Raw genomic sequence first — 27687 nt, 5'->3', positions numbered from 1 at the left:
AGGATTTCAATATGAAAGGAATTCCGAAACAAATATCGGACAAACGTTAAATAAAAATCAGCGGGCGCCTGATAAAATTCGCTCGATTAATTCACACGGGGAGCGGGGCGAAATGTAATTGTTGCGAATACGTTTTAATTTATGAATGAAAACGTGGTCGCCCGGGGCGTTGCCGGTGTAAAACCACAGCGCGAAACAACAGGGAACTGGCGAAAGGCGAATAGGTTTCCGATTTTGTGCGTCATTAAAATTTCATTCGGGCCGACTCAAAGGTATCAGTGTTTGCCAGTTATATACATCTCGTACGGCGCATACGTACGTAGATACGTGCACACGGTCGCACGTTACCAGCCAAAGAACCCATAGTAGTCGCATATTTATCCAGGGAGGAGAGAACGAGCAGGTATATAACACTGGACACCTTTTGATTGGTAAACATGCATATTTTATCCGGCCTCGCAATCGGATAACGTGTTGTTCGTATCAATTATTCTCCAAAACTCAACGCTACCACCTAATGGGGAACAGAGTTTTAATTGAAACGTAATCCCAATTAAAATGAGTTCACGATACTCTGCGCACGAATACGCGTAATCGTGTTAACGAAATGAAATGTCCACTCTGGCGCAAGATATCGGGGTGGTACTGTTCGCGGAAAAAGGTATGGCAAGAGCTTTTTAGTCGATAAGTTTCAACCTATTTCCTACGATAGATTTTATTTTCCTTCCCTTGCTCGTTTCTTCTATTTTCTCTCTTTCTCTCTTTTTCTTCCTCTTTCTTCTTTTAATATCCCTTTGCGAGCGAAGCGAAACGCTCCATGTTAAAATAGAATATTGTTTCCCTTTCTGATGGAGGAAAATTCTAGGAATGGTATTTTTATTAAAGGATATCGTGAATGTTATTCAATACTAGGAATTCATCCCGGTTCCACGTAAAATCGAAGAAACATCAGGACAAAGTGTATTCCTCAATGTATTTGTTCCGTTTATTTTTTATTCATAACGACTTACATCTCTATGCTCTTCAAATATACAGTCTTATATCTGGCATGATTCTCGTACCGATAGATATTTACAACAACGTCTCACAAAACGTCACGTAACAACATCATACATACCCTTTTTTTTTTTGTAAATATAACATTTCTTTATAAATGACTTTTTTTCTAATAGGACTCGTGTGCCCTCTCGTAACAATCACGTTCTCCGCAACGATCGTCACACGAAGGCAACATTCTGCTTAAAACACGCCCTTCATTTTTTCACTTCCCGATTACGTTTTTCCCCTTCGATTACCTGCGTAGAAAAAGCTCTGACCGCTGTCTGTTACGATAATTTTCATGTGTTAACTTGTGTATGTACGTTAAAAAATGCTCGCGCCGTTAAGAAGTAACCTTAGAAAACGAATCGAGAACGCCTGTTATATTGTCGGATCAACGATACATCCGGAAAGTTGTTACAAACAAAGTAAACCGAATTTATTACGAACCGAATACTGGGAATCAACGTGAACCACGCGATATTCCGCCCTTCGAAAACGACCATTCGCAAGAAACAACGAATAAACGATATTATATCATCGATTCCTTATCAGCTACCTACGTCCTAGATAGTTTTTATTCTTGTTTGTTTCCTTAACGCATCAAAATGTCTCGCTAAAGCACCTTTTACGAATACTTTCTATTCCTCACAGGCTTCTGAAACGGATCATCGGATTTGTTTCACTGGATTTGTTTGCTCGTCAGCGGAAGAACATGACGACGGCGATTCCTCGTCTTCGTTCACGTTGGCCATGAAAAATATTACGTTGTAACATCGTAGACAACGCTAATTCGTACTTACGATTACGATTTCTTTACGCAGGAGAAAAGGTTTCTTCTTATGCATCGTTTAATCGAGTGCAAAGTTATCGCATAAGCTTCGCGTGCCATGATTCACATGTTTTCTCGTAGATCGTGGTAACTGTGAATTATCTCGAGAATTATCTCTTCTTCGCGATAAAATTAGCGAATTGTATCTAGAAGCTAGTTTATAATACGCGTAGAATTTTATCTACAAGCGTGACTTTTTTTTCTTAGAGTAATCGACGTAGATAAAAAGAACTATAACCGATGTCACACGACGTCGAAAAGAATTTCTGGTTTTCTTGACGCGCAGATATTTTCTCTTTTTTTCTTTTTTTGTTTGTCCAAGTTCTCGACACGTCGTTGTAAATTAGCCGAAACTTGACGCGGGTTGATCGCAGAGGCACATTAACACATCCAGCTACTTCGGAAAATTTTATCAACGATCTTCGCTTCTGCTTCTAGTTAACCGTCGAGCTTATGTTTCTTCCGGCTCGATTGTTGAGTATAAAAATCTGCACGCGTCAGATTGCGAATTGACGATTCTACCTGCCATCAATGATTAAATTGGACGTAATGGTCGACAGACTGTCATCTATATCGCTATGCAAGCCGATGAAAATAAATTGCATGTTATCAGCCTATGTATATTTTTTCCGCGGTGTTACTTCGTTAACGCATGTTCCAGAATTCTGAGATTAGATCTTTTATTTCTTGTCTGTCAGATTACCTTCGTGGCAATTTTGAAATTTCTGATTATCGACATGAACGACAGTTCAAATTACAATAGAATGAAACCTGTATTTATAAAATATCGATTGAAGGTGTTATAGAGGTTCGCGTTACGATCCTCTATAGGAGATATATAATTATATAAAAGATATTATATTTTAAAAGATATATATGTATATATATAATATATATTATAAAAGTAACTGAATAATATTCAATTGAAAGATTTTTCTTTAAATTTGTAGACCATTTTAAATTTAAATTTATTTGAAACAATGGATTGCCTCCTTTTCAGTCGTACCGGTAACAAAGAATATGCAAAAAGAACGATCGTTCTCGCGACAAGCGTAGCTCATTGCCAGCTAAGCTCGTTCAGTGACGGCGACGATACGAAGATTTATCTCATATTAGAAACATCTAAAAATACTACTTCTTTTATTTTATATAAAAAGATTTAGAACGACTCTCAAGCTCCACACAACCCCATTCTCTTTCCCTTCCCAACCTCTTTTTGTTTAATAATATACAATTAACGTCTATGTAGTTATGTACAATTTGTTTTTTCTGCCTTACTGCCTCTTTTGTGTCTCTGGCCTCGAATAATGGTACTTACTCGGTCTTTACTTAAACGATACGCCCACTGCACGTCTAGGTTTTGCGCGAAACGTACGGATAAATTAAGCTCTATATCGCTGCTCCGTCGTAACAACTTCTATAATTTTATACAATCTATGTGGTTGTATTATATATCGTATCTGTTCAAAGGAAATTTCACGTTACCACGGTCTCGCGATCAGTGTCATGATTTACGATCGCATGCGAGATTACCGTAGTAAAGTGAATCGCGTTCGAAGGAATGGAAGGCATTTTGTAACGTTTCCCTCGTCCTTTTTCCTTTTATTTTCCCCTTTCTTCCACTAGTAAGCTTCGTGCGCTTCCACAGACTATTTAGCATAAATTTAGTGAATAATCGAGACGCGATAACGAGGTTTTTCCTGCGTGATTGGAGGGAGATTGAAGGCATTGCATTAGAAATCGCACGAGTACGTTTCGCCAAGGATTTGTACGCTATTTTCACAAGCTTCTCTTCTTTTCTCTTCACCTTATATTTTTTCTTCTATTTGTATTTTTACATCGAAGAGATTTTTGTGTGTTAAGCTGTATGAAGCAGAGCTCGTAGAAAAAAAATGATTTTTAATTACTCAACGTTCGTAGACTATAAACGTTTGAGGAAACGAGTTAATGATTAACATTAAAGAGTAAGTATGCGATAAATCGTGAAACTCGTGTTCAACGTTCATTTCGTTGAGCGATATCCTCGAAGTTGTGCCTCTTCTTCTGACACGTCCCTCTATACACCGTCGTAGATAATTTTATATAAATCCATATTCTTATGAATATGGTTAGAGGAACGCATACTTAAGCAGAGATTTGTTACATCCGTCAAATATTATAACGGATACTGTGTATTCTATGCATTTTTGTATCTTTAAATTTCCCAAGCATCTGCACAAATAGAATCCACAGGGAATGTATTAATAACCGACACAATATTTGACAAGAAACGCCAACTTAGAACAAACAATCGTTTGTCGTGATCATAGTACGTTCGTGTCAGATGAAGGCAGACTTCGCAATTTCTACGATCGATATCCGCACATAAACTTACATAACGTGTTACGCTGGTAACGATTAGTTTCAGCTGTTGGCAACATCAGGCACCACAAACGATAAGTTAGGCCCATTTTGGTAATATCGTAGTCACTGTCAATGCGAACATTCTTTTAACAAAGACAATTCATCTGATACATTTCGCAGAATCAACAACAAACAACCATTTAGAATAGATAAATCAACGCGATAAACCAGAAGCAGAATTTTTATCGTCCTACACTATGACCTTTTTAACTGTCCTGTATCAGAACCTTTGGGCGAATAGAGGCCCAATTTCAGCGTAAGTTCTTTCGGCTTCCTAGGAGCGTTTCTAACGGGAAAGGGACTGAACTGCGTTTTTGGACTAGTCACAGTGTTGAAATTATTATCAGCTCCTTTACTCGAGTGTCCTATGTTACCTAAGCTAAGAGATGATTTCTTGTAACTGCTGGAACTTCTATCGGGTAATTCTGCATATTTCCCAACATTCATCTTGCCAGGGAATTCCGGATGAGAAACCGGTCGTTTCGATTCGTCAGAGAGACCTGATGAAAGTTTCGAGGTGTAGTGATGATTGATAGTAGAAGGAAAGTGATCAGGAAACTGACGATTCGGTGATAGAGAATGATAATCTCGGTGTCTCGTCGGTAAATACGATCCTGTCTCTGTTCCAGGTTCTATAGGAGGTAACGTGCCTAAGTGTCTATCATAATCCGTCGTACTCTTGGTATGAGTGTACTCCTTAGGAGACAAAGCGTCGTATTTTCGACGAAGAAGGTCGGAAGATTCGCTGGGATAGTTCAGAAACGAGGTACCACCAGTATCCAAGATTCTTTCCTCCTTAGAAATATATTTCGTAGGCGTTAACGGTTCGGTATTTCCATTGCTGAAATAAGGAGACTTGCTCGGGGTAGTAATCGATCTACTTTCTGGCTGGAGAGACATGTAATCGGTGTTAACTTCTCTGACTGGATCATCGTCGTATCTGACACGAAACTCTAGCGATTCCTTCGTCATCATTGGACTCTTCAAATGTAGATCATACGTATTGATCGAGATCTCTGGTTTATGGTTAATGTACTCGAAAGCGGTATCCACCACAGGTTTCTCATACGTAGCTGACACAAATGGATTAGTGGAAACGTGTTTAGGTGACAACTTGGGCTTGAAGTCGAAGGTCTTGTAGGGATCGTAAGAAGTCTTTAGGGGTGAAGTGTCGTATTGAGCCGGCTTGGAAGTGTACCTCAATGGTGACACATCCTTGAAGGGCGACGTATTTGGAACGTACGGAATCGAGGACAATTCTTTCTGTGGAAGCTCCAAAGTCGGATCTGGTAACACCTGTGCGGAAGAGATCTTATCGAGTTTCTCCAATTCTCTGTAGATGTCTATGTCGCTTTTAGGTGATGAGTCGTCCACGTGATACTTCGGTACGGCGTATGCCGTATATTTCGGGAATTTGTCAACGGGAATGGACGGTTCCTGCGTCGAGCCTAAGTCGCTTCTCGTGTCAATGGAGTCATTAGATGATTTATAGGAAAATACGTTAGTTGAAATACTGGACAGATCCAGTCCTTCGATCTCGCTAATATTCTGGCTGGATGGTCCTTTGTCCAAACTCACCATACTAGCTGGAGAATGATCGTCGTAGTTTGCCAATAATTTCGACAATTCCTCGTTTATCTTACGATCTATTAGAGCTTCTCTCGTGTTCAAGTATTCGTGGGATATCACCTCGTCCACGTCGAAATGGTCCATTTGCTCCGTCTCGTCGATCAGAGAAAGCTTCGATAATTCCTCGTTAATCTTTGCATCAAACTCGGACACACTGGTAGCGGTCATGTTGTCGAAATCCTTGAAATTGATTCTCGCCAATTCCTCGTTAATCTCGTGTTCGTTTAATCCCATTTTCTCTAATATCGGACTAAAGATCTTCGAAATCTCCTCGTTTATAGGGCTAATGGTAATTTCTTTCGATATCTCCTCCAGGTCTGGCAGACGCTTTTTTGCCTGACACGCAAGAATCTTCTGAAGTATAGCGGAGTTTTCTTGAATGATCTTCAACGCCCTGTCGCTGTTCCTCCGCCCATTGTCACTCTTTTTACGAGGCTTCACCTTCGTCCACACGCCCAACTTCGATTCCCTGCCATCATCTGTGCCGTTACTCTTACCACAGGCCATGGTCTTCAATATGCTGTCGCTATTTTCATCGATATTGATCTTCGGATGTACTACGTACGATTTTCTGCTTTCTCCGGTTATATTTATATCCGGTATCTCCAGACGATGTTTCGAAAAGTTCCTCGCTGAATCACTAAAGGTATCTTGCCTCCTGGCTTCTAAATTCTTCATATCCTCCCAAATATAACTGCTCTTCTTCGTCAACATCCCATTATCCGACGACCCATCGTTTGCTTTCGCTTCCAAGTGTTTAATATCTTCTAAAATGTCACTGGATCTCTTCTGCGCGATCGACGTTGAAAATTCATCGGTGGAAGCCGATGACTTCATATCAGCGTACCTTCTACTGTCCAAACTGCTTGAACTTCTTTCCAACAACTTCGATCTATCTCTATATCGATAGTTCAAATAATGTTTATCTAGCTTCTCCTGAGGCAAAGAAGGTACCACGTCTTTCTCCGATGACGGATCATCCCCTCCGTCATCAAAAATATCCTTATCCTTGCGATAGTAATCCGTACTCGTTGTTTGATAATACTTAACATCACTAACATTGATTCTTCTATCCGTCAAATTAATACTCGAATCTTCATTCCTCGTGATGAACTCTGGTCTGACGAATGTGTCACCTTTTCGTGCTATACCGTCTACATCTTTCATATCAGACGTCTTTATGGAGGAGTCAAATTTCGACTGATAACCTAGAAACTTGTTCGACTCCCTCGAACTGGTCGATTTCTGCTCAGGTGACGTTTCGTTGCTGTCCAAACTGGATCTTCTTCTAGAAGCACTGTACGGGGACGTCGGAGTTTTTTGATTCGGATTCGAGATCGGATAAAACGGCGAGGTAGCGCTGCTCAAGTCCATTGGCGAGCCTGATACGTCATCTTGGCCCCGTCTACTGAAATTCGAGGTATACTTTATGGAGTTGGCACTTATTGGCGATTGCAGGTCCGAACTGAACGACCTCTCGGAAGACTTTAATTTACTCGGGCTACACGATTCACTGGAGCTGCTCACGACTAGTTTTGGGCTGGCTTCTGATTTCTGCAATGAGTCCATGCTGATAGGTGTCGCCGAATTGGAAATCTCATACATTTTCTTCGCGTCGGTTTTCGTGCTGTCCCTCGTACTGTCTGAATCTGCAGAATGAAGAACCAAAGTCTTCGAGTCTGAGCTAACTGACGAACACAGCGATTTGTCCATAGGGAAATCTCGAGATTCTGATCTAATCGGCGTCCTTGGGCTAACTGTCAGACTCGATGGTTTCGAATCAGGTCCCATGGTTTCACCTGAACTGAATGATTTGTTGCTTTCCGGTGTTTTAGGACTCTTCACTAGGTCTGAATAAATTTTCGTTTGAGTCGTCTGTATTCTATCGTTATATGACGTGTTCTCTAACGTTTTATGTACAATTTCAGGCGTTTCAGGAGTTAATACAGTAGTATTATGCGTTGTATGTATACTGGGTGTCACTCTGCTTAATTTTTGATCGACTGTTACAGGTGAAATAGGAAGATGACCAACGTAGGCCTTGCCATAAAGCGTTCTTTCAGTATTCACTGTGTCTGCAGTGTCACTGGTTAAACTTCCTACTTTTGAAGTTTCATACGGTTTCAAGTCCAAAGATATTCTACTAGAGAAATCGAAGGATGTTTTATATCGGTCGGATCTAATTTCATTTTCTATCTCTACATCGAGGCTTGATTTATCTTTGATTCTATCATATTTCTTGTCCAAGGATGCTGAATAATCCAAGTATATGTTTAAAGAATCCTGTTTCATAGTCGTAGTTATCTTGTCTTCAGTTTGGTCTTTCTTGATTGTCGCAACTTCGTCTCGAGGTATATTTACAATCTCGTTTGTTGTCTGTTTAGATCGATGCCTTTCGTGTACTAATACTTCATCTTCTTTCGAACTGATCTTACTGCCACTGAAACCTAGATAATCGTACTCGTTCAAGTCCAATGACGATTTTTTAATGATATTACTATCGGAAGTGTAATCTATAGATAGATCTGATATGGATTTCTCTTTTTTCAATTCTTTCGTCGATTGTTCTTCCGGTGATTCTTTGCTCTGCACGCTAAATTTTTGAGGAACCATGGAATTATTGTCATCCTCTGCTGATAATCGTCTTATTTGGTCGGTGATCTTAGCGATAGATATGTCACCAAGGTTTTCCTCGGAGCTTTTCGAGTCCTTCGAATCTTCGGCGTTGATTGGTTCTATCTTCTCCTCGAGAAACGAACGATCGAGTGGCTTCTCGCGAATCGGTGATCCGGTGATTCGAGAGTTCTTCTCCTCATCCGTACCGACGACACAGGATTCGGATGCTGACGTCAGGTCTTCGCTGTCAACGTCACTGAGACGGTCCGGTTCGTCGCACAATTCCGTCGATGTGCTGTCGCTATCACTGTCACCGTTACTCCGCTTTGGAGAAGCCAGCTCAGCTTCCGTGGATTGCATTGCTACAACGCTGCATTCCACCGTTTCTGAAAGGTACATGAAGGTACATTGGCCCATTATATACACTTGACTACAATTTGATTATCATAAAGGAAGAGATATTTTTAGTTAAAGTTTCATAATAATTTTTATTTATCTGCCTCTTGTTGTTTCATTATAATATTAAATTAACACATACATGCTAAATCAGCGATGTAAATGCAAAGCATGTTATTTAATTTCAAGGATACTTCCCTTTCTATCGTAGGTAAAGCAGATACAAACTAACTGTTGGTAAGAATCGTTTACCAACTGATGATACATATGAATACAATTTGTAGTTTCCTGTATTACCATTTATCGGTGCTTCATTACTTTTAATCGATAAGTAAACTATTTCGTCAAATAATATATTTAAAAGTTAGCAAGTGGTGAATTAGAAGAAACAGAAATTTACCTGCTATCTGTAAACAAATCTTATAAGAACCATTTACGGAAGTATTGTTCGTGTTATTTGTACCTGGTAAATTCGAGGGTTTCTGCTTCGGTTTTTTGGTGTCTTTCCAGTGAAGCGTGACGCCTTGTCTGTCCCTTCGGTTTTGATTTAGCGTCGTAGGTCTTATCTTCGTCGTTGCAGCACCAGAAGGTAGGCTCAGGGGTCGATTCTTCCCACTCACGAGCGCACTTTTGCCCACTAAAAGATGATTCATGGCCTGAGAAGTAGGAGGTGGTACCATGGTCTGCCTTGCACATGCAGCTGCGCCAGGAAAAAAAAGTAACGTATGCATTCTTGTAGCCGTTCAATTTGCAACAGACATACTTCCATTGGTCTTATTCTACTGTCAAATGCCTTAATATATGCGAAACATTTATGTCAAGCACGCATCTCAAAAGCGATGGAGGAAACGAGATGATTTATCGTGCCTTAAACCTTAGCAAAATACATTTAATTCTATGATTAGAATCTGTAATTACCAGAAAGTATAATATGCGCTTGTCGTTGACGTTCGCGTAGCTTGGCGTACTGCTGTTTCAAAGTGGTAATGTCCAAAGCGAGCCGTTCTCGGTCGCTGCTGGGTGCCATTGCCTGCAGCGCTCCAATCGTTTGAGGTATACGATCTGCGAACATGTTTTTACGATGTGAAACAACCACAGCTAATATCCTAACGGTACAATGATTACAATGTTAACGTATTTTTATTTCGTACCTTTCTTCAATCGCTGTGCCATACTGAACATCGCAGCAGCCACGGCCAGCCTTTCATCCTCCTCCGTGTCGCTGTCCTCGTCGTCGCTCAATTTTCTTGCCCAAGGTGTGATATTGTATCTATGTTTCTCTCTTAGCCCCGTTACACCATGCAAAGATCCCATACTAACGATATTCTATCAAAGTGACACAATTATATCATTCGTCACGTATTCGATCTAATAATTCTTTCAATAATTCTATAAAGGGTTCTGGCAAACCTTTATGAGGTTATTGGTATCCGTGAACTCGAGCATCTCCCTTGTCAGCACTCCCATTATACTATAAAACTCGTCCGCCGATGTCACCGTCATAATACGACTGAAACCAAACAATATCACTCTATATGTAACTGAACAAACGAAGCTATAGAATTATAGATATTCAATCCGATTCTACTTACTCGGAAAGTCCTTCCCAGATGGCCAGTGCGGTTCTAAGCAATATCTCATCTCCTTCGAGAAATATGAGGTCCCATACGCGCAGGACAGCCTCTTGTGGCAAACAGTGACAGAAAAGAGTAAGGAACCATTGCATCGTGAACACATTCGTCAGAGGTGGCTCGTAACTGCTGCCTGAACAAATTTTTGTTGTTTTTTCGCAAATAAGATAAGCCAGTACAACGCCCCTGGGACCGATCTCGCAGTCCCTACAACTGAATTGAACAGAGAGTTACGATTGCACAACCAGTTTGGTTACCTGTCGCCTTGTCCTTAGCATCGTTCTGCAGAGCCTCCAGATGTTTCGAGAGCTTGGGCAGTCTGCCCCGGAGGAGATCTCGAAATACCGCCATGTCGACCGACAGGCCACGGAGATTGTCCGCGAAGTAACCCTCCGGCAGGACACCCTCTATCAAGTAGATCATCACCTTCACCGCGGCGGACTCGGCGCGATCCATTACTTGCAAAACGAGGGCGGCCAACACGTTCAGGCCCTGGCAATAGCCGACGGACTTGTTCCATCGGGCGAAACCAAGCAGAACTCGACGAAGCACCGCTTGATTGTCTCTGCCAGCTGCACCGCAAAACAGACTGCAGCCCGTTCTGTGTAGGTCCTAAAAAGTTCGTTCAAATACAGTGTGTATAATGGTGTACATGTTCGTGCAATATCACCTAAGCTTCAATATTATAAAATTCTAAAATTATGACTTACTAATATAACATAATCGTGAATAATTGACTATTCAAATATTTTCATGATCTTCGACGTTTCTATACATTTCTGATTTATATACATGTTCAGATTCGTTGCAAATTTTAGCAATATAATCACGACAATAATGTCGTATTACAGTGCTAATGAAATTTCAAATTTCAATATTGCGTAGTATATTCAGAAATAGCTTGTACAAGTGTTCAAACAGGGTTAGGTTTGATTTGGTCACTATTTCGTGAACCATTCATAATTATATTTATAATGTGGAATACTGAATAAAATAAAATTTATTAGAGTTTTCCAATAGCGATAATATTTATAACAGGCGGTGTATATAGGATTTTATAGTTATGGAACTCTAACGGGACGAATTACGATTCCGATAGAAACCGAAGGAAAATGAAACGAGCTGGCTGGTGACTCGGCCAGATTCATTAAAGGTCAGTTTTTCTCGTCGCAAGCGAGTTAATTGGAAGGCTCATTGGCGACACTTAATTGCTCGGCGTCGAAGTGATTGATGATCGAAATTTAATTGCGCTTAATTATACGAAGAATGAGGGCGAATATAAGGAAGGAATCGTAGCAGTGGTGTCAAATTTTCGTGGACACGTGAAACGTGAATGGAAAACTGGTTTCGACTGTTTTCGTTCTGTAAAGGAAGATTATTTGGAAAGTATTTGGTTGGAACGTAGGAAAAGTAACGGAGAGTGAAAGCTATTTGGAAGTTGGGAAATATTTAAAGTGCGTGGTTTGAAACGTTGTTTGACGACAGAGATAAAAAAATATTAATAGCTATTTATACGGCGAATGAATAATTCAGTAAACGAACAAGTATTTATTAGTAGTCAGTTTGAAGTCCTATTAGTTAACAAGCAACGGAAAATTACTTCTTCCTCTCTATCTAAATAAGCTTGTACCTAATAGCACTCGTTAATGATAAAACAAATAAAAAATGTAAGTCAATCAAAAATGTAAAAACAACGATATATACATGGAGAAAAATAAAAAGGCATGGATATATATTTGCATTTCAAATTTAGATATTGCTCTCGAAAAATCATGTCGCTCTCGTCATTACGACAGCCAGAGATGGTGAGCAATAAGTTCATAAGAACACCGATGTACATGAGCAACTGTTATAAAAAGTATGTACGTTCCGCAGCCTTACTTTAACGATTTGTATACCAAGCTCTTCATCGTCAGGATTGCTCCACTCGTTGAAGCAGATCTTTTCAGCCTGCTTCCAATCTACGCCGCGCTGCTCTAGATGACGTTCTGCCAGTGTCAGCCACAACTGTGAAATATTTAGAAAAAAAGAGGATAGAGAGAAATGAGGATGCATTCTATAGGACAATAAGCTGGTAGATGTTGGAATCTAGTCTGATACTCGCCTTCTTTCGAAATTCCGGCGGAATTCCTCCTGGTAACCTGGCAACCATTTTCATCGCGTCCAGCCATTGTATAAAACCACTTTCTCCTGGTTGCGGCGTCAGGCTAAATCTCATCTTCGTGTCTTCGACTGTAAATTCAATTTATGCTCGAGAAATATCTGGGGTTGATGAAGAAATTTGTGCAAACAGCAGTTCGACGTTGCTATGAATAAAATGAAATTGAAAAAAAGTGAAACGAAAAATATAAAGAAAAATACAAAGATATTCGAGTAACAATCCTCTAACTGAATATGGAACTTGTTAAACATTGAAGATCAAAAAGAAAAACGAGAGGATCGAGGATAGAGAGGACACAGACACTCGTTAAATTGCTCGAGTAGTATAAATTGCGTTGAACAAACAGAAACGTTAATATCTGTAATTCGATCGAAATGTCAACTCCCATTCAGCTTGGTTTACGAACTTTTGCAATCAAACGTCAGATCTAACACAAGGCGATGCGCAGAACAAACGACGAAAGATGGACAGTTAAATCGGAATTGAATGCTTCGATCATCATGAAACCTCGAAGCATATTAATACATTTATCGGCCAGACGGCTTTATCGTCGTTAATGCTATTATTTAATTAGCCGTCGTGAATCTTCGAATCGGGTACATGACACACTCTGCGTGGACAATTCCGTTGATATTCTTACGATTGATCCATTCGATTTTGTAAAACCTCAACTCAAAATTTTGAATTTTTGAAATTTGAACTTGAAAATTTATTTTTTAATAAATATATTAATGAACATATAATAGTATATTTATTTAACATATATTTAATTACTCCCTAAATGAATGTTTCCTTACTTTTACAGTTTCACACAAACATTTTTCTTTTCTTTTTAAGTATAGGTACGAAATATCACCTCAACCTATTACGAATTAAAATGAGAGGAACATGTTTACATTGAAATCTAATTTAGTTAAATACGAAATCATTAACTAAATAAATGTATTTCGCGTCAACAAGTTGAAATGGCCATATGTTCCATTATAAATTTTACAATCGCGCTCCGATAAATATAAAATCTATAACTCGTCTATCAGAATGTATTACGGATACAAATGTGAACTGATTTCTATTATCCCTTTGTTGCCCAAGGATAAATTCCGCAAATTCCGTAACTCGAATCACCCAGTACATGTAACCGAATTTCCTTTTGAACTGTAGGATTTTGTTTGAACGAAAAGTCCATTAATAGAGACTCGTTCGACTTGAAATAAAGTACGACGCCAATGCGTGTGATCAACTTTTCGAGAAACTCGATTCTAACTTATTCAATCGTCAAACGTTTCATGAATTTCTAGTAGTTCGTGGGAGTACATACTTTGCATCCTTGGAATTTATGTGCCTTAGAAGGAAATTCATAATCAGCGAAGCGCAACTTAAGATTTCTGTTGTGTACACAATTAAAAAGTATTCGAATTTACACAACGAAATAATATTTCCCGTTACTAATACAAGAGTAAAGACTCCTTCAAAAGCATCGTTGTTGACTCTTAGAACGACGGAGACAAAGTTACATTCCTCCGTTCCAAGAAGTTGCCAATGCAAGCATCGTATCAATCTCGGCAAACGTTTAAGTTACACAATAAATATTACCATAGTCGATCGTAAAGAATCGCCCAAGAGCCTGACTCTATCTATATTTAAAAATCCTATTTCGATCAGTGGCGAACGAATCAAGCAGCAATTACGGCGCTTTCGAATCAAGTCGAAAAATGAAATCACATCGCATTCGGTGATCTCGTTTTCAAAGCAAAAGCGATTCAGCCGAAACGAAAACAGAGCTTTGAAACGTAAAGCCGCGAAGCGAAAGTTAATTGAAATTCGCATGCACAGTCGAACGAAACGAAACCAAACGTTGATTCCCATTTGCTGAGAAACGGAGCACACAGAGACAGTCGCATGCACCGGACTTTGAAATTGTTTTGTTCACCTTCCAATTCTTCGTACTTCGAGGCAGAGCTGGCAGCGTACGCGGCTCCTGACGCGAAGTTTTTCAGGGAGTTGAAAAATCCGCTCATTCTCCAATTAGGAACGCCTCTCTTTCTTCTTCATCGTCACTTTCACCTCAGCCGCCTCTTGTTGTACGCAGTGCAGCCGCCTTTCAGCCGTTTTCGTGATTCATGATCCGTCGACCTTCCGCTTATTTCCTCGGGATCATGTTTGCTAGTCGCGCTCTGCGAACCTTCTGTCGTGCGAGATGCATTTTTATCACGTGTCTGAAATCCCGATGGCAACGTTTACCTCGCGCAAAACCTTCTCTAAAAATAACATTTGTCGGCGTTACGCGCATTCGATCTCGAGGGAAGTTTCTCCTCGATAACGCTGCGGTCGACGCTGATACGTCATGGTTGTCGACCAGTTTGAAAAGTTGATACACCGTGAGTTATGAGCAGAACAACTAGCCGTTATTATCCAACACACACGTATCGTATACGATAGCGTTCGAGTACTATATATGAAAATCGAACGAAGAAATTCCTTTAGTTACGGTTACGAATATGCATGTGTATTGATAAAATAATGGGTAACCATATATGTACCGAGAGGAGCCGATTATTAACATATGTGCCTTTTGCTTATTCAAATGGTCGATATACATAAAGCTTAGGTATTGTAGAGAACAAACGAACTTAAATAGCTACTCCACTGTTAAAAACAACGGAGGAATTATTAATTTCTTAAAAGCGTATCAAGGAATCAGGAAGCTCAGCTTGAAAACATTAATTTTTAGAAAGCACGAGCAATTTTCTAAATCGGGATCCTGGTGACAAACAAAAACGCGTTCCCAGCGTGGTTTTTGTTAATCGCGTCTACATGAAGTATACCACCTGTTACAAAGCGTTTAATGCGGACGTACCACTGATACGTAATGCACGCGCTCAATTCTACGAAGAAGTTGGTGATACTGGGACAAATCGATTGGTTATCAGTGTTTCAATTGAAAGCATGTGACGCACGGAGCGTAACGTATACATTAGAAATCTCTGGTCTTCCGATGGGACGAAAATTTTTAGTATAATATAAATCATTTGGCGTCGATGAAAAGTTAACAGATTCGAATATCACTGTCGAAGATAAAAGCGGTTCTTAGACTGCGTTGGCAATAAAAAGAACAAGTTTACCACGTAACTATTTTCAATATAAATTTCTTCATAAAGTGAAGACATTTTTAATAATGCTCAAAGTATTACAGAGTTAACGATAAAAATAACAAAAGGTCATTTAAAAAGGTTGTTAAATATCTTCTAGATTCGTCCGAAAAAACTTAGAGAATGGTTTAAAAGGCTGCATATGGTTGCTACGCACCCCACGAACACGTACACGAACACAAGCACGAACCAACATCAACGCGAGCACGTACACGTTCACCGCGAATCGCAGCTTGAAACGAGGCATTAACATCGGTCGAACTGGTGTATCGAACGTTTTGGTTTATCTAATCCTATTCAGCCGTTGAATACACATCGATTTCTCCGCTCTTTGAAGGCCTACTTATTTCTTGGCCAAGGAAAAGGATGTCCCCCCTCCTCTACCGAATAGAACGTTCCAAGCAAAGAGAAGCAAAAGAACTTAACGAAACTTTCAACGTCCTCTTTCCCTTCGTCCTGTGTTCGCGTGTACTCGAAGCTGCACAGGTACGAGAACGATCATTGTCGTTCGATAAATCAACGTGCTTCGACGCGGTCAAGGAAGCTACCAAAACACATCCCCGCGAGACTGCTCCAGGGACGTCTTACCATTGTCAGTGCGCGAATCAACGTCGTGAACGTGAAGTGGACGGCTTGTCCTCGGGAAAACCGCACGTCGTATTACGCATCTGGCCTCGTGTCACTGAGCACACACGTTCCTCGAACACTCACCAGAAGCACATCCCCGTAGTGCACCCCTCCGACACTGACGCGTACTGGTTCACCCTCTTGTGTACGTGAGAGAGAGAGAGAGAGACAGCAAGAGAGAGAGAGAGAGAGAGGGAAAGAGAGAAATCGTTGGAATTTACACGACGCACTGTAACGACAATACACACGATGTGATGTTTCACTTTTTGGTTCAGACCAAACTTTCTTTTTTATGGACAATTGTACTGAGCGAGAGTACACAATCAGGACGACGACAACGACGTGGTCGTAGACGAATACGTCGAGTTAGCTTAACGACCACTACGCCGGCGGAAGCACAGAGATGCGCGCGCGCGCGTACGTCCGCCGTGAAAATAACTATGGTGCCTGGCGTGTATGGGAGGGGTAGTTGTCTCGTGGAACCCTGCAATAGGCACACTGAAGCCGTTTCACGAACCGTTCGCTGTGGCAGCCTTAGCGATCAAGCCACTCCCGTTAGATCGCATGCGCTAGCGCCCCCGCACCACCCCACTGGTGAGGAATTTGTATCTGTGGGGGTGCTCGCGTGCGCCAACGTCTTCGCGGCCAACGGGAACGCCGTGACCGCTCCGTAGGGGTAGCTCGAATTCGGTTATTCGACGACGTTGCCGCGATTATTCCCGTTCTGTCCTGCTGCTATTTTTCGTTTCCACGAATACTTCGGGGCACACTTTCTCTTCGTTGTTGGACGAGTGCTGCGATTGAATAATTGGAGGAGCTCTTCCATTATCTTTCTTTTTCTTCTTCTTGTACTTTGCTTGAGAGTTCTTTTGTTAGGGAAATGGGTATCCTTAAATAGAGTTACCCTTGTCGTCGTGAGAAATTATTGCAGTTTTTTCAATGACTTTTGTTATCTTTGTACGTTGCTTCTCGTTATTGTGTTCGTTTGAAGGTAGTTTTTAAGTTTTCAGTTATTTTTATTGCAATATTCCGTCATAAATGAGTATTTCCATAGCGTACGTGATAGTAGAAGTAAGAGATTTTATCACCACGTCATATCGCGGTGCAGCAGTCGATTTTAATCCGCGTACACAACAAAGCCATGTTCCTTCGATCGATGAACTTATCGACTCGGTCCTTTATGGGTCAGTCGGAAATGTCGTCAGAGTTAGTAGCAACACGACGAAGAGACTAAGGCCATCAGATACATTCGTGGATATAGTGTCTATCTCGACGATCCTCTTGAGTATAAAATAAAGCTCTCAAGATAAAAACTGAAAAATAGCTGTTATTTTTGTAATGCTATATTGCTCGTGTTCCGTTCTACATTATTAATAACCTTGCCAGCGTGTGAACTGATGTGTTCTAACTGATACGAATCGTTGTCGCACAGTTAACGAACTAGTATTTACGTACATATATTGTGCATGAACTTGATAATCTACTTTATCATGAACCATTCTATTTTTCTCCCCCTATAAGTATTATACAGAGTGGTTGGTAACTGGCGATATAAGCAGAAAGGGGGTGATTCTTCGCGAAAAAAGAAGTCGAAAATATAGAATATAAATTTTATTTTTTAATTTTTTTCTTTCTTTTTTTTAATTTTTCCATCGAGACAACGATCTGCAGTGAGATCCGTTATAACGTACCGCACGCGTACCGAGCGAAAATTCAAAGTCGATTTTCTCGAAAACAAACCCTCAAACGAAAAATTTTTATTCTATATCTTCGACTTCTTTTTTCGCGTAGAATCACTCCCTTTCTGCTTGTACCACCAGTTAACAACCACCCTGCATATCATTCAAATTTAACGAGGTTTCTGGGAGTTTCAAAATTCATTCTATAGTCAAATTTATGATAACTCATTCCGTAGTTAAATATTGAGAGTCTGAAATATGCGCATGTAAATATTTGCTTCTGATAAAAGAATAGAAATGTGAAAGAACTATGTATATCGTTTCGTTTTCTTTCGATCAGAAATGATCATTAATATTAGGCATTATCGTTGACATTGACAACTGTCGGAAATAATTAACAACAATGTCAAGATATCAGCGATACGATTCATTTTTACAGCTAACTGGAAGAAACGACGAAAATGGAAAAATTTAAGTTATCGACGTCTTCCGATCGCGTTTCCAGGACTCCCATCTCGTACATGGAAAATCTGATCGAACATGAATTAAAGACGAGCTTAGCGTTTGTAGATAGAATTACCTTTGTCCGTATCAACAATGCTACATTGCAAGTCCATATTCGATTGAGACACGCGATCCTTTTCGCGCGAATTCGACCCAATTCAATTCGTTTTAATCCAGCTGGAGTCTCGTCTGACCGCTTATTTTCAGCTTCCAGGGTTATTCTTTCTGTCGATCATCATGGTCGTGTTCCAATGGATGATACTTCCAAGCCAATGTTAGTAATTTTAGCGTGTAGTTATTTAGTGAAACCGAAAGAAATATTTTTTACGAGCTTTCTATTTTCTTATTTGCAAAAAGGAAAGTTTAATACATGACTCGTGATAGAATATAATCGTCCAAATAAAATTGTAGATTAAAATTTGAGATGATAGAATTGTAATCTATATCAAAATATAATCCGAAATATTTGAATAATTTAACGCTAGAATTTAATATTTAAAACATGTTAAAAGATAAAGGTTGAGCTGTTGTGAATTAAATATAAAAACTAAACTGGTGTATACAGTTTACGTGAAAAAAATTGCATTTTCTGCGTGACGCGAGCCAGGGGTATCACGATAATCGATGCAATCATCAACGCATAATCCGCGCGGATATATTCAGCAGATACGCTCATTTCGCAAGACCATGTTTTTGCCGCTTTTGCAAGCACATCGGGGTAATGGCTTGGAAACAGTTACTTAATATTTTGCACGCTCGGTTGAGCCATTGAAGCACTCCGGCAAAGGACAGAGTTTAGAAGCTGTGTTTGAAAAATTGTGCGAGGTCGATAAGTTTCTCGAGTTAAGGATGAAAAATTGTTCGACGAAAGCGTCATCTTGTCCCGAGTAAAACGAATACCATGACCAGGATCGTAGTGAAGGGAACGGTGAAATCGGTAATAAAAACTAATTGTTACGTCGCGTAACACTCTACCTAGCCCAGGCCACACACCGCGGGCAAGATGGCAACCAGATGTCTTCGGATACTCACTGCGTACCCTCAATAGCCTCAAGTACCTTCCATAAATCTCATAGATTTCCTAGTAAAGGTCCTTCAAACCAAACAAACGTCTATTTCCGAAGAATTTCTAAAGACTATTGTCTACCAAGGACAAGGGAAAGTTAGTTTTTCTCACGTACGCTGCAACTTTCCTCCACTAACCACTTTCTCTCGAGGGCGGTTAACACCCTTCGTTTAACCAATTAACAACGAAGCCTATTTCCCTCACTCTCTTAACTAACATCGGCACCAACAAATCCGATGGTCCCGTGCGCTAGACACACCCATGCTTAGCTTTCCTCCGACACAGCATCGTCTCCCAAGACAGTACTGATTTCACATCCTTCGAACGGTCAACATCCTTCCACCGGGTATACACACCCGTAGATCAGTCACTCACTCATCTCGTACATACGCACCAGCGTAACTGCCTTCGTTATAAGTTGTTGGAATAAACGGTGAAATATAACTTACTCTACTGTGTCATATTCATTTAACTTGAAATACTCCAACGCTTTCAATCGAAAACGCTAAGATCCCTAATTGACGCACCTTGGTATGTAACCAATGAAACAATACACCGCGACCTCAAGATACCCACCGTCAAAGAGGAAATAGCAAAATATAGCAACAGATACAGCAAAAGAATCAACAAACACCGAAACCCCCTAATCACTGGACTACTCGATACGACGGACCAGACTCGCAGGCTGAAGAGGCACTACCCGCTAGATCTAAACGTCAGATTCATTTAATTATCCAAACTAAGCATATGCACTTACTTATAATACTTTAAATTATACCTATCTATAATAGTATTAACTTATTGTAAATAAACAGCCATGTCACTGCGCCACGCCAGAAAAATTACTGAAAATTCTCAACGCGAGAATTGATTGTAATTTCAACAAATAAATAAAAAAAAAAAAAAATATTCATTTAACCACCTCTGTTATCTTAACCGAAACAGGGGAACGACTACTTCGCGGCGTCGATTCACCGAATCGTAGCGAGAATTTACGCCTCTCGCTGACGCGTTTTCCTCGCGACCGCGTCTCTCCGCGAACGGTCGTAACACTAATAAATTGATAAATGACAGGAAGGAGATTAATTCTTCGTAAGTCGATAATGTAGAATTACAAACTGTTAAGTGCAAACTCATTCCAGGAAAATATTTATGATTTTTTGATTACCTAGACTAGATCCCAAATAATTTACTCGCCGTACTCGTCGTACTTACTGCATATAATATTAAAACAACCTATTTTGAACACCAAATGAAATTATTTGAAATGTCTATCATATTCCTATTTCAAATAACAATCTGTTAAATGCAAAAATTAAAGGAGAAAAATTATAAGATTGAATAATATAAATATAAAAATCGATATTGCATATAGAATGAAAATAATTGCATGTCCTTAAAAATGCATTTATTAATTAACTATTTGTGTTCATTGATTAAAACACAGTGAAAACGAGAAACAATTACATCAACAATTAGATATAAAGTCATTTCATTCGCATATTTTTTAAAGAATTGTTGCAGTTTTAAACTTTTTAATATAGATAATTACATTTAAGCAAATTAGGTGAAGTTAGGATCCGAAATCAATAAGGATCCTACTATTTATATATATCTTTACGAAGTATGGAAGTACCACGAAGCACTTAGTCGACGATGTTCTTCCAAATTAAATGTCGCACACTAAGGTTCATGGAAAGATGTGTGGCTCCCAGAACTTTTCACGAGAGTTGTTCGAATCCATTACTTTTTCAATTTCTATGTGTACCTAGATCGAAGCTGACCTCTATAGGTCAAGTTGAACCGACCCACTAATCGAGCACCTGCCCGGGACATTGTGCACTCTGTGGGCAGTCAGTGATCACTTTGTTCAAAATCATCCTTTCAGAATATCTGACTACGTCTGAAGAATCCTTTTCCAGTAACTATTTCTAACAATAGTGATCCATTTAAAATCGATCATGGAAAATGATCTATTACTGTAGGAGCTTCCTTGAAATGAAATGAGGACTTAGAGAAGTTTACAGGAGCATATAGAAAAATGATCCTACTACAGAATTGTTTTCAAGAAGTCAGAAATTTTAGCAATAAGAAAAAAACCTACATATACAATATACAGGAGATCCGTCGTAAGATATCGAAAAGAAAAATTCCTACAGTAAAAATTGCAGTGCAAGAGTATCTAAAAAAGAGAAATAAAAAAAAGGGAGTGCAGAAGTACTAAAAAAGGGATTCCAATAATAGGCACGACAATACCGATAAAAAGAATGCGAAATGTCATCGACATTCGAGAAAAATAATTGACATATATTAAAATAGGTATTTAACTACTAAAAAATAAAAATTAAGTGAAGCCAAGTAAACGACCTTTAAATTTTAATGTCATTATAATGTATATTTAAGTACACTTCGACTTTAAGTATAACAGTATGACCCCACTCGTTCGTGTGGTGAAAACTCAACCATAAAATTGCTTATGTGAAAATATCACACGATATAAGCGAACTATGCAAAACTGGAGGTAAACACAGATATGAAATGTTTGCCTAGTGGTCGGAGCGTGCCAGTTTAGTTGTGCATCGGCTCGCGCGATGCATCGGGTTCATCGCACTAAATGCAGATCTAAAGTTAAAGAGAAGACCGAGGAAAGTTCCGCATTTCCGGTTCGCAGACGCAACATCATTAAAACTTTATCAATGACGCTATGCCGCGAGGTTCAGCCGCACTTACCGCACGCCGGGCATGCGTGTCGCGCACGATACGTGCGGCAAAGTCTAATTATTGATCACCGAGCGCGCGTCGTGCCACGTGAAAAAGAAGGCCCTCTTTGTTTTCCGGATGAGTCGACCATCAGCGTAATATTTTTCGCGATACGCCATGATAATAACACATTAAAAGTATCGATAATACGTTTTCTGAAGCGTGAACAATTTTAGAGCAATACCTTCCTGCTCCAAAATGGACATGAAGTTACAGAGTAACATGGTCGTGTTAATAACGTAATTTCATTCCATAACAGCACATACTAAGTATTATTTTTTCCACATTTTTTGCAAGTATGGTGAGGAGATCAAGGTTTCTATAAAAAATCGGGGAATAGAGAAATTGAAATTGCCAGCAAAAATCCATGTAGTTGGACGATAACTTTGAATTCTCGGGCATGCGCAGCAGACGCAGCGTAAAACACGAACTTTCAAAGTTGTTTAGTAAAGTAGTGACTAGAAAATGTATTTGCATACCGTTATATTTATTATAGAATTTACTTATTAATTAATTAATTTCCAGTATATTATATTTCGTATTATCCAACGACGCCTTTTGACTACACAAATTTCATACTATGAAAATGAAATGTCGAACTTGATTAATTTTATGTTTTAATCATTGTATATAGAACTATTGACGCGACAAATTTAATTGAAATAGATGACGATCGAACCCAAGGCCCCCTTTATAATTTAGAGATATTAGACATAGGAGTTCGTATCAAAAAAATTAAATATTGTGTTAGAATTTTTAATGAGAATAATTTTGTAAGTTTGTAAAATATAACTTTGTGTCTTTCTTAAGAATGCACATAATTTGCGTATCTGTGCCACAGATCTGGACACCGGTTCGAATTCCTGTTCCAACTGTTTTCCATATTTATAAATGCAAAACGACGATAAGATAAACAATAAGTTGCCAGCGGTTAACGAAGAGGCGGTATAAATCGCGCGGTTGTTTCTCGCGTCGAGACGAAACACGAAGATCGCTTTTGTGTGGCGACGGTTTTATTGTCAGAAAGGGAAATACGGAGCTTGAAGCAACTCCATGCGAACAGCTGTGTTTTCCTATTATATGAAGCTCTATTGTTTGTCCAGCGACATTATCGTCGACATTGGAAGAACGTTGCTGTTTGTTTAAACGCTACTTCTTTCCCCTAAGCCAATTTTAGTGGTTATAAATATCATGCGAGTAAATCATGAAACGATACGATCACTTAACTTAAAACTAAATGAAGGAATACCGAAATACAAGCGTACGTGTATGTCATGCTTGAAGTTCGAAAAAACCAACAACAAGATTGTAAAAATTCTGAAAATGTACTCACCGCATTTTGGGCTGACTGCCAGAAGGTGAGCCGTAATTATGGCGCATAGTTTCTCACATTTGGTGACGAGATGATCTTTACGACGCAACTGCCGAATGAGTATTTCACCAGTGTGATTAATATGGTCGCGTAAATTCAGCACTAAAACTTGAAGCTCGTGCTCACCTGAAATGAATTCAACATGCGTTACATAACGAGCAGGAAAAAAACTTTTAATCTCGTGAGAGTTATAGTGTAACGAGCACGTACAATATTCCGAATTGCACGGGGTTATTTCGAATTTGGGGATCGCGTGTTTTATATTCTGACGCGGATAAAAGGCGAGACACTTGGAGAAATCTTTGAATTCGCGTTGCAATCTTGATAACGGCCCGAAAGGGCTCACCCTGTGTACACAGCGTCCGAAGATTGAAGTTTCCCAACCCTTCCGCTTATGCTCCTCGCGTACTTCGATGAAATGAGTGTGCACTCCCTCCGACTGTTTCTTTTCGCCATTCCAGAAACATGTTCGTCTCGCAAATTCGTCAAAGTTTTCGATAACTAAGTTAAATTATGTTAACTTTCGCGTTAAAATTTAGATGGTAAAAATTGAGGGAACGACTCATCGTCTATAATACGTAAGATGCTTAAAAAGAATCTCGAATAACTGTCACGTGTCACGGATCAAATTTAGAGATTTAATGAAATGTCGTGTAATTTAATTTCTTCACGTAGCAGGAGATAAAATTGATCCGTCAAATATATATTTTATCTTTATTTATAATTATTTATAATTGCTTCTTTTAATGCGTTTCTAATGTTTCTATGAAATAAATATATGTATCGATTTATATCGATTTGATCATTTCTACGTTTTTCGTGATGTTTTAGCTCAAGACGTGTAATCTCTCCTCTGTATTTCCTTATGTATGTTCAACGAGGTAGAATGAAGCAGCATCGTGTATAGAGATAAAAGAAGTGCTTCTCCTTCGAAAAAAAAAGAAGGAAAAAGAAGGAGGAAAAAGTAGTACTCCAAGTCAAAGAACCTTCGTGCCTCGAAGTCAACGAGGTCGCTTGTCTGTCTCGTCTCTACGACCTCTTGTCTCGTCAGCTCCTGCCAAAGTATCTTTGCCTAATCCGGTCACATTTCAAACTTCATGCGTTGAATTACGTTTAAATATCATAAACGAAGTGGCACTGTGCTCTTCATTAGCGACATTCGTGATTAACGCGAAAAATTTAGTTGAGAATTGCGATTTTTCACGCGATGCAGCAAAAGTATTCTTATTTTAAAATAGAAGCTAGTATTTCTTTTAATAAAATGTTTTTCACTGGAACGTATCCAACCATTTCTCTTCCATAATTTTATTTTTAAGAGTAGCTACTGTGCTTCTGGGAGAAATATGCTTTACAATAAATGTCCTCGAGCTAACGTGTTTATCCACCACCCACGAACGCTCTATTCTTTCCTCCGACATATCCAACTCTTATTGAATTACTCTTACTTTTCCAGAGTAAACGCGCCTTCTGCAGGTGCTGATGTTGCGGACGTATCTTCAGGGATGAGGTTGTCGAGTCACTTTCTGATCGTCTTCTGTCATCGTCTGGCAATCCATAAATATCTAGCAACAATTGATCAACTAACGAAGACACAGTTCCTTTTTTGTTCCCGGGTGGATTCGGTAACGGTGATGGATATGTCTGAATGGAAGAAATAATATGCTTATTTGCATTGTATGGGGATTTTAGAACCAAATTTTTTAGAAACATATTTTACGTCTATTACTTCCTCAGTTACATTTACGTGGTATTTTTATTATATTTTACCAAACTACAGTGGCTACAAAAAGTATTAGAGCACGTCCTTTATTTTTCATCGAAACATTTTTCATTAGGTTTTACATTTCATATTCAAAGTGTCAAATATTTGTAGTCCTACGAAAATACTGTTAAACAACAAGAATAATTTTATTTTTTACGCGATATAAAACGTGAATACAAAGCTTTTTCTTGTTCTCTTCGCTTTATCCCTATAGAATAAAATACTCGATATTGGTAACAGCAACCTATCTATAATCTAACCTACGCTGAGCAAGGATTAATATTTTTCTATAAGCCTACCTTTGGCTTGCAAATGTAATTTTCATCTTTCGAATTGTTAGCATTTTTGCAATCAGTTTCGATTACGTCCCACGTGTCACCCAAAGATTTCGACCTCTTCAAATTTGTTCTCTCCACTTTGGTCGGCATGCAACTAGCCCTTCTGATCGGCTTTTTCCGATTCAATTCCATGAAATCCGGACCTTCCCATGATTTCTGAATCAGATTGCGTCTGCTTCTGTTATACAACGAGGGAAACTGATATCCATCTGCGCAATACAGCAAATTTCGTGTTTGTTGTGTGACGTACACGTCACCAAACACGCGTTCATTTTCCACGGCCACACATTTCACGCGGTAACTAATTTCCGCGTACTTCTTCAGAGGCATCACGTTACAGCTCATGGTTCATCAACGTGACTGTTAAGCTATTATACTTATTAGTATAGTCATTCGAGCTCACTGGAACTTCTTGTGGGTGGTACGAGGTTTAAGAAACATCGTACTTACGATCGTTTCACCTCTTTTGACAATAGAGTTGATTATTTATGAAATGTCAGTAATATTGTTCCGCGAGAGCATTGAGAATACGTTTACGTCTGACTTGCCAGGAAAACATTTCACATTCAAACGGAATTCGCGCGCGTCAACGTGACAGAATGTTAGTTTCTCATTCTCTTGGTTATTACTCTCGTTTCAAGTTGTAAATACACAATGCTCGGCAACTTCAATGCGAAAGTTCGTTAGCAGGACCTTTCACACAATGCTTTAATAACTAGTGGTATTAACAATTTAAAACAAATTATTTATTTATTGTTACTTGTAACAAATGGCAAATAAACGATAAAGGTTTAAAACAATAAAGGTTTAAATCCAATAGAATATAATTATAATTTGTAAAGTTGACCTATAGAACTTTATTTGTTTTACTGCTAAACTTGTTACTGTTAAGAGAATCAAGTGAAATGCGAAGAGATATGAATGACAAGTTAAATATAAATTTCTATTCTTTGTGCCTGCTAATTGCCGGGAATGCTTGAAATAAATTACCAGCAACCACAATTGAATGTACACAAAGTGGCGCATATGAAGATATAATAAAAATTGACCAAGTGTAGTTAAATGAACGAATAAATTGCAGGACAATACTTCTTTGACATTGGCATGAGGATGTAGATAATGAATGACCTTCTTACAATTGAAATTATCTAACATTTATCATTTTTAATACACGCGCACTCGTAATTGCTTCCACCGCGATTAGGAAAAATCAAGGCTGAAGAAACGTTCGAAACGCACACGTTTTCATTTGTGTTTATAAAATGGAAGCGACTATCGCCGTCGATGGAATAGGTGCTGTAAATTGCGGAATGATATTTACAAACAATTCCATACGAATACCACCAGATCGCAGTTCGAAATAATAAATTAAATATATTATGCGTTGTCTTGGTCTTTGTCTAGAATTCGTTTAACGAAGGCGGCGACTTAATGCACACACGTATGAAAATACCAATATAGAAAATTTATGGCACATTTAAATGTCACACGTTTCATACTTCCGCGAGAAAGAGTTTCAAATGTCGCGCAGGATATTTATAATACTAAATTAGAGTCATCGGGTGTCTATCTCTAAGAGAAATTTTATTTCACTTTTCACTTGTCATTACAGTACACATATTCACTTCAGAACTTTTAAAGACGATGTTTATACATTTAAGATTACTATTATGTTTGCTTGTCGTGATTTTAATCTGTAATTTACTCTTATTACTAGCAGCTTT

General features: G+C 39.1%; 1 protein-coding gene across 5 annotated transcripts; it reads right to left on the bottom strand.

Moving 5' to 3' along the window:
• Positions 1–961: 961 nt before the first annotated feature.
• On the bottom strand, positions 962–26727 carry LOC117236030. Of its 5 annotated transcripts, none has more exons than XM_033498606.1 (12): positions 25925–26727; positions 25309–25504; positions 23825–23989; positions 12650–12777; positions 12427–12552; positions 10803–11157; positions 10507–10678; positions 10325–10424; positions 10066–10240; positions 9833–9976; positions 9378–9614; positions 962–8904 (listed from the first exon to the last, which is right to left on the bottom strand). In XM_033498606.1, the coding sequence occupies exons 1-12, from the start codon at positions 26306–26308 to the stop codon at positions 4469–4471; spliced, it is 6618 nt and encodes a 2205-aa protein (XP_033354497.1). In that variant the 5' UTR covers positions 26309–26727; the 3' UTR covers positions 962–4468. The 5 variants fall into 5 exon arrangements, with proteins under 5 accessions (XP_033354497.1, XP_033354499.1, XP_033354501.1 ...); XM_033498608.1 differs by having other exon boundaries at positions 9378–9551; XM_033498610.1 differs by lacking the exons at positions 23825–23989; positions 25309–25504; positions 25925–26727 and adding exons at positions 14637–14964; positions 16444–16660.
• Positions 26728–27687: the final 960 nt, after the last annotated feature.

This window comes from Bombus vosnesenskii, unplaced genomic scaffold, assembly GCF_011952255.1.
Source record: "Bombus vosnesenskii isolate JDL3184/JDL3185 unplaced genomic scaffold, Bvos_JDL3184-5_v1.1 scf7180000013339, whole genome shotgun sequence".
Classification (NCBI taxonomy): Eukaryota; Metazoa; Arthropoda; class Insecta; order Hymenoptera; family Apidae; genus Bombus; species Bombus vosnesenskii.
The sequence above is the reverse complement of the archived record's forward strand: the minus strand, read 5'-3'. Positions and strand labels throughout refer to the sequence as shown.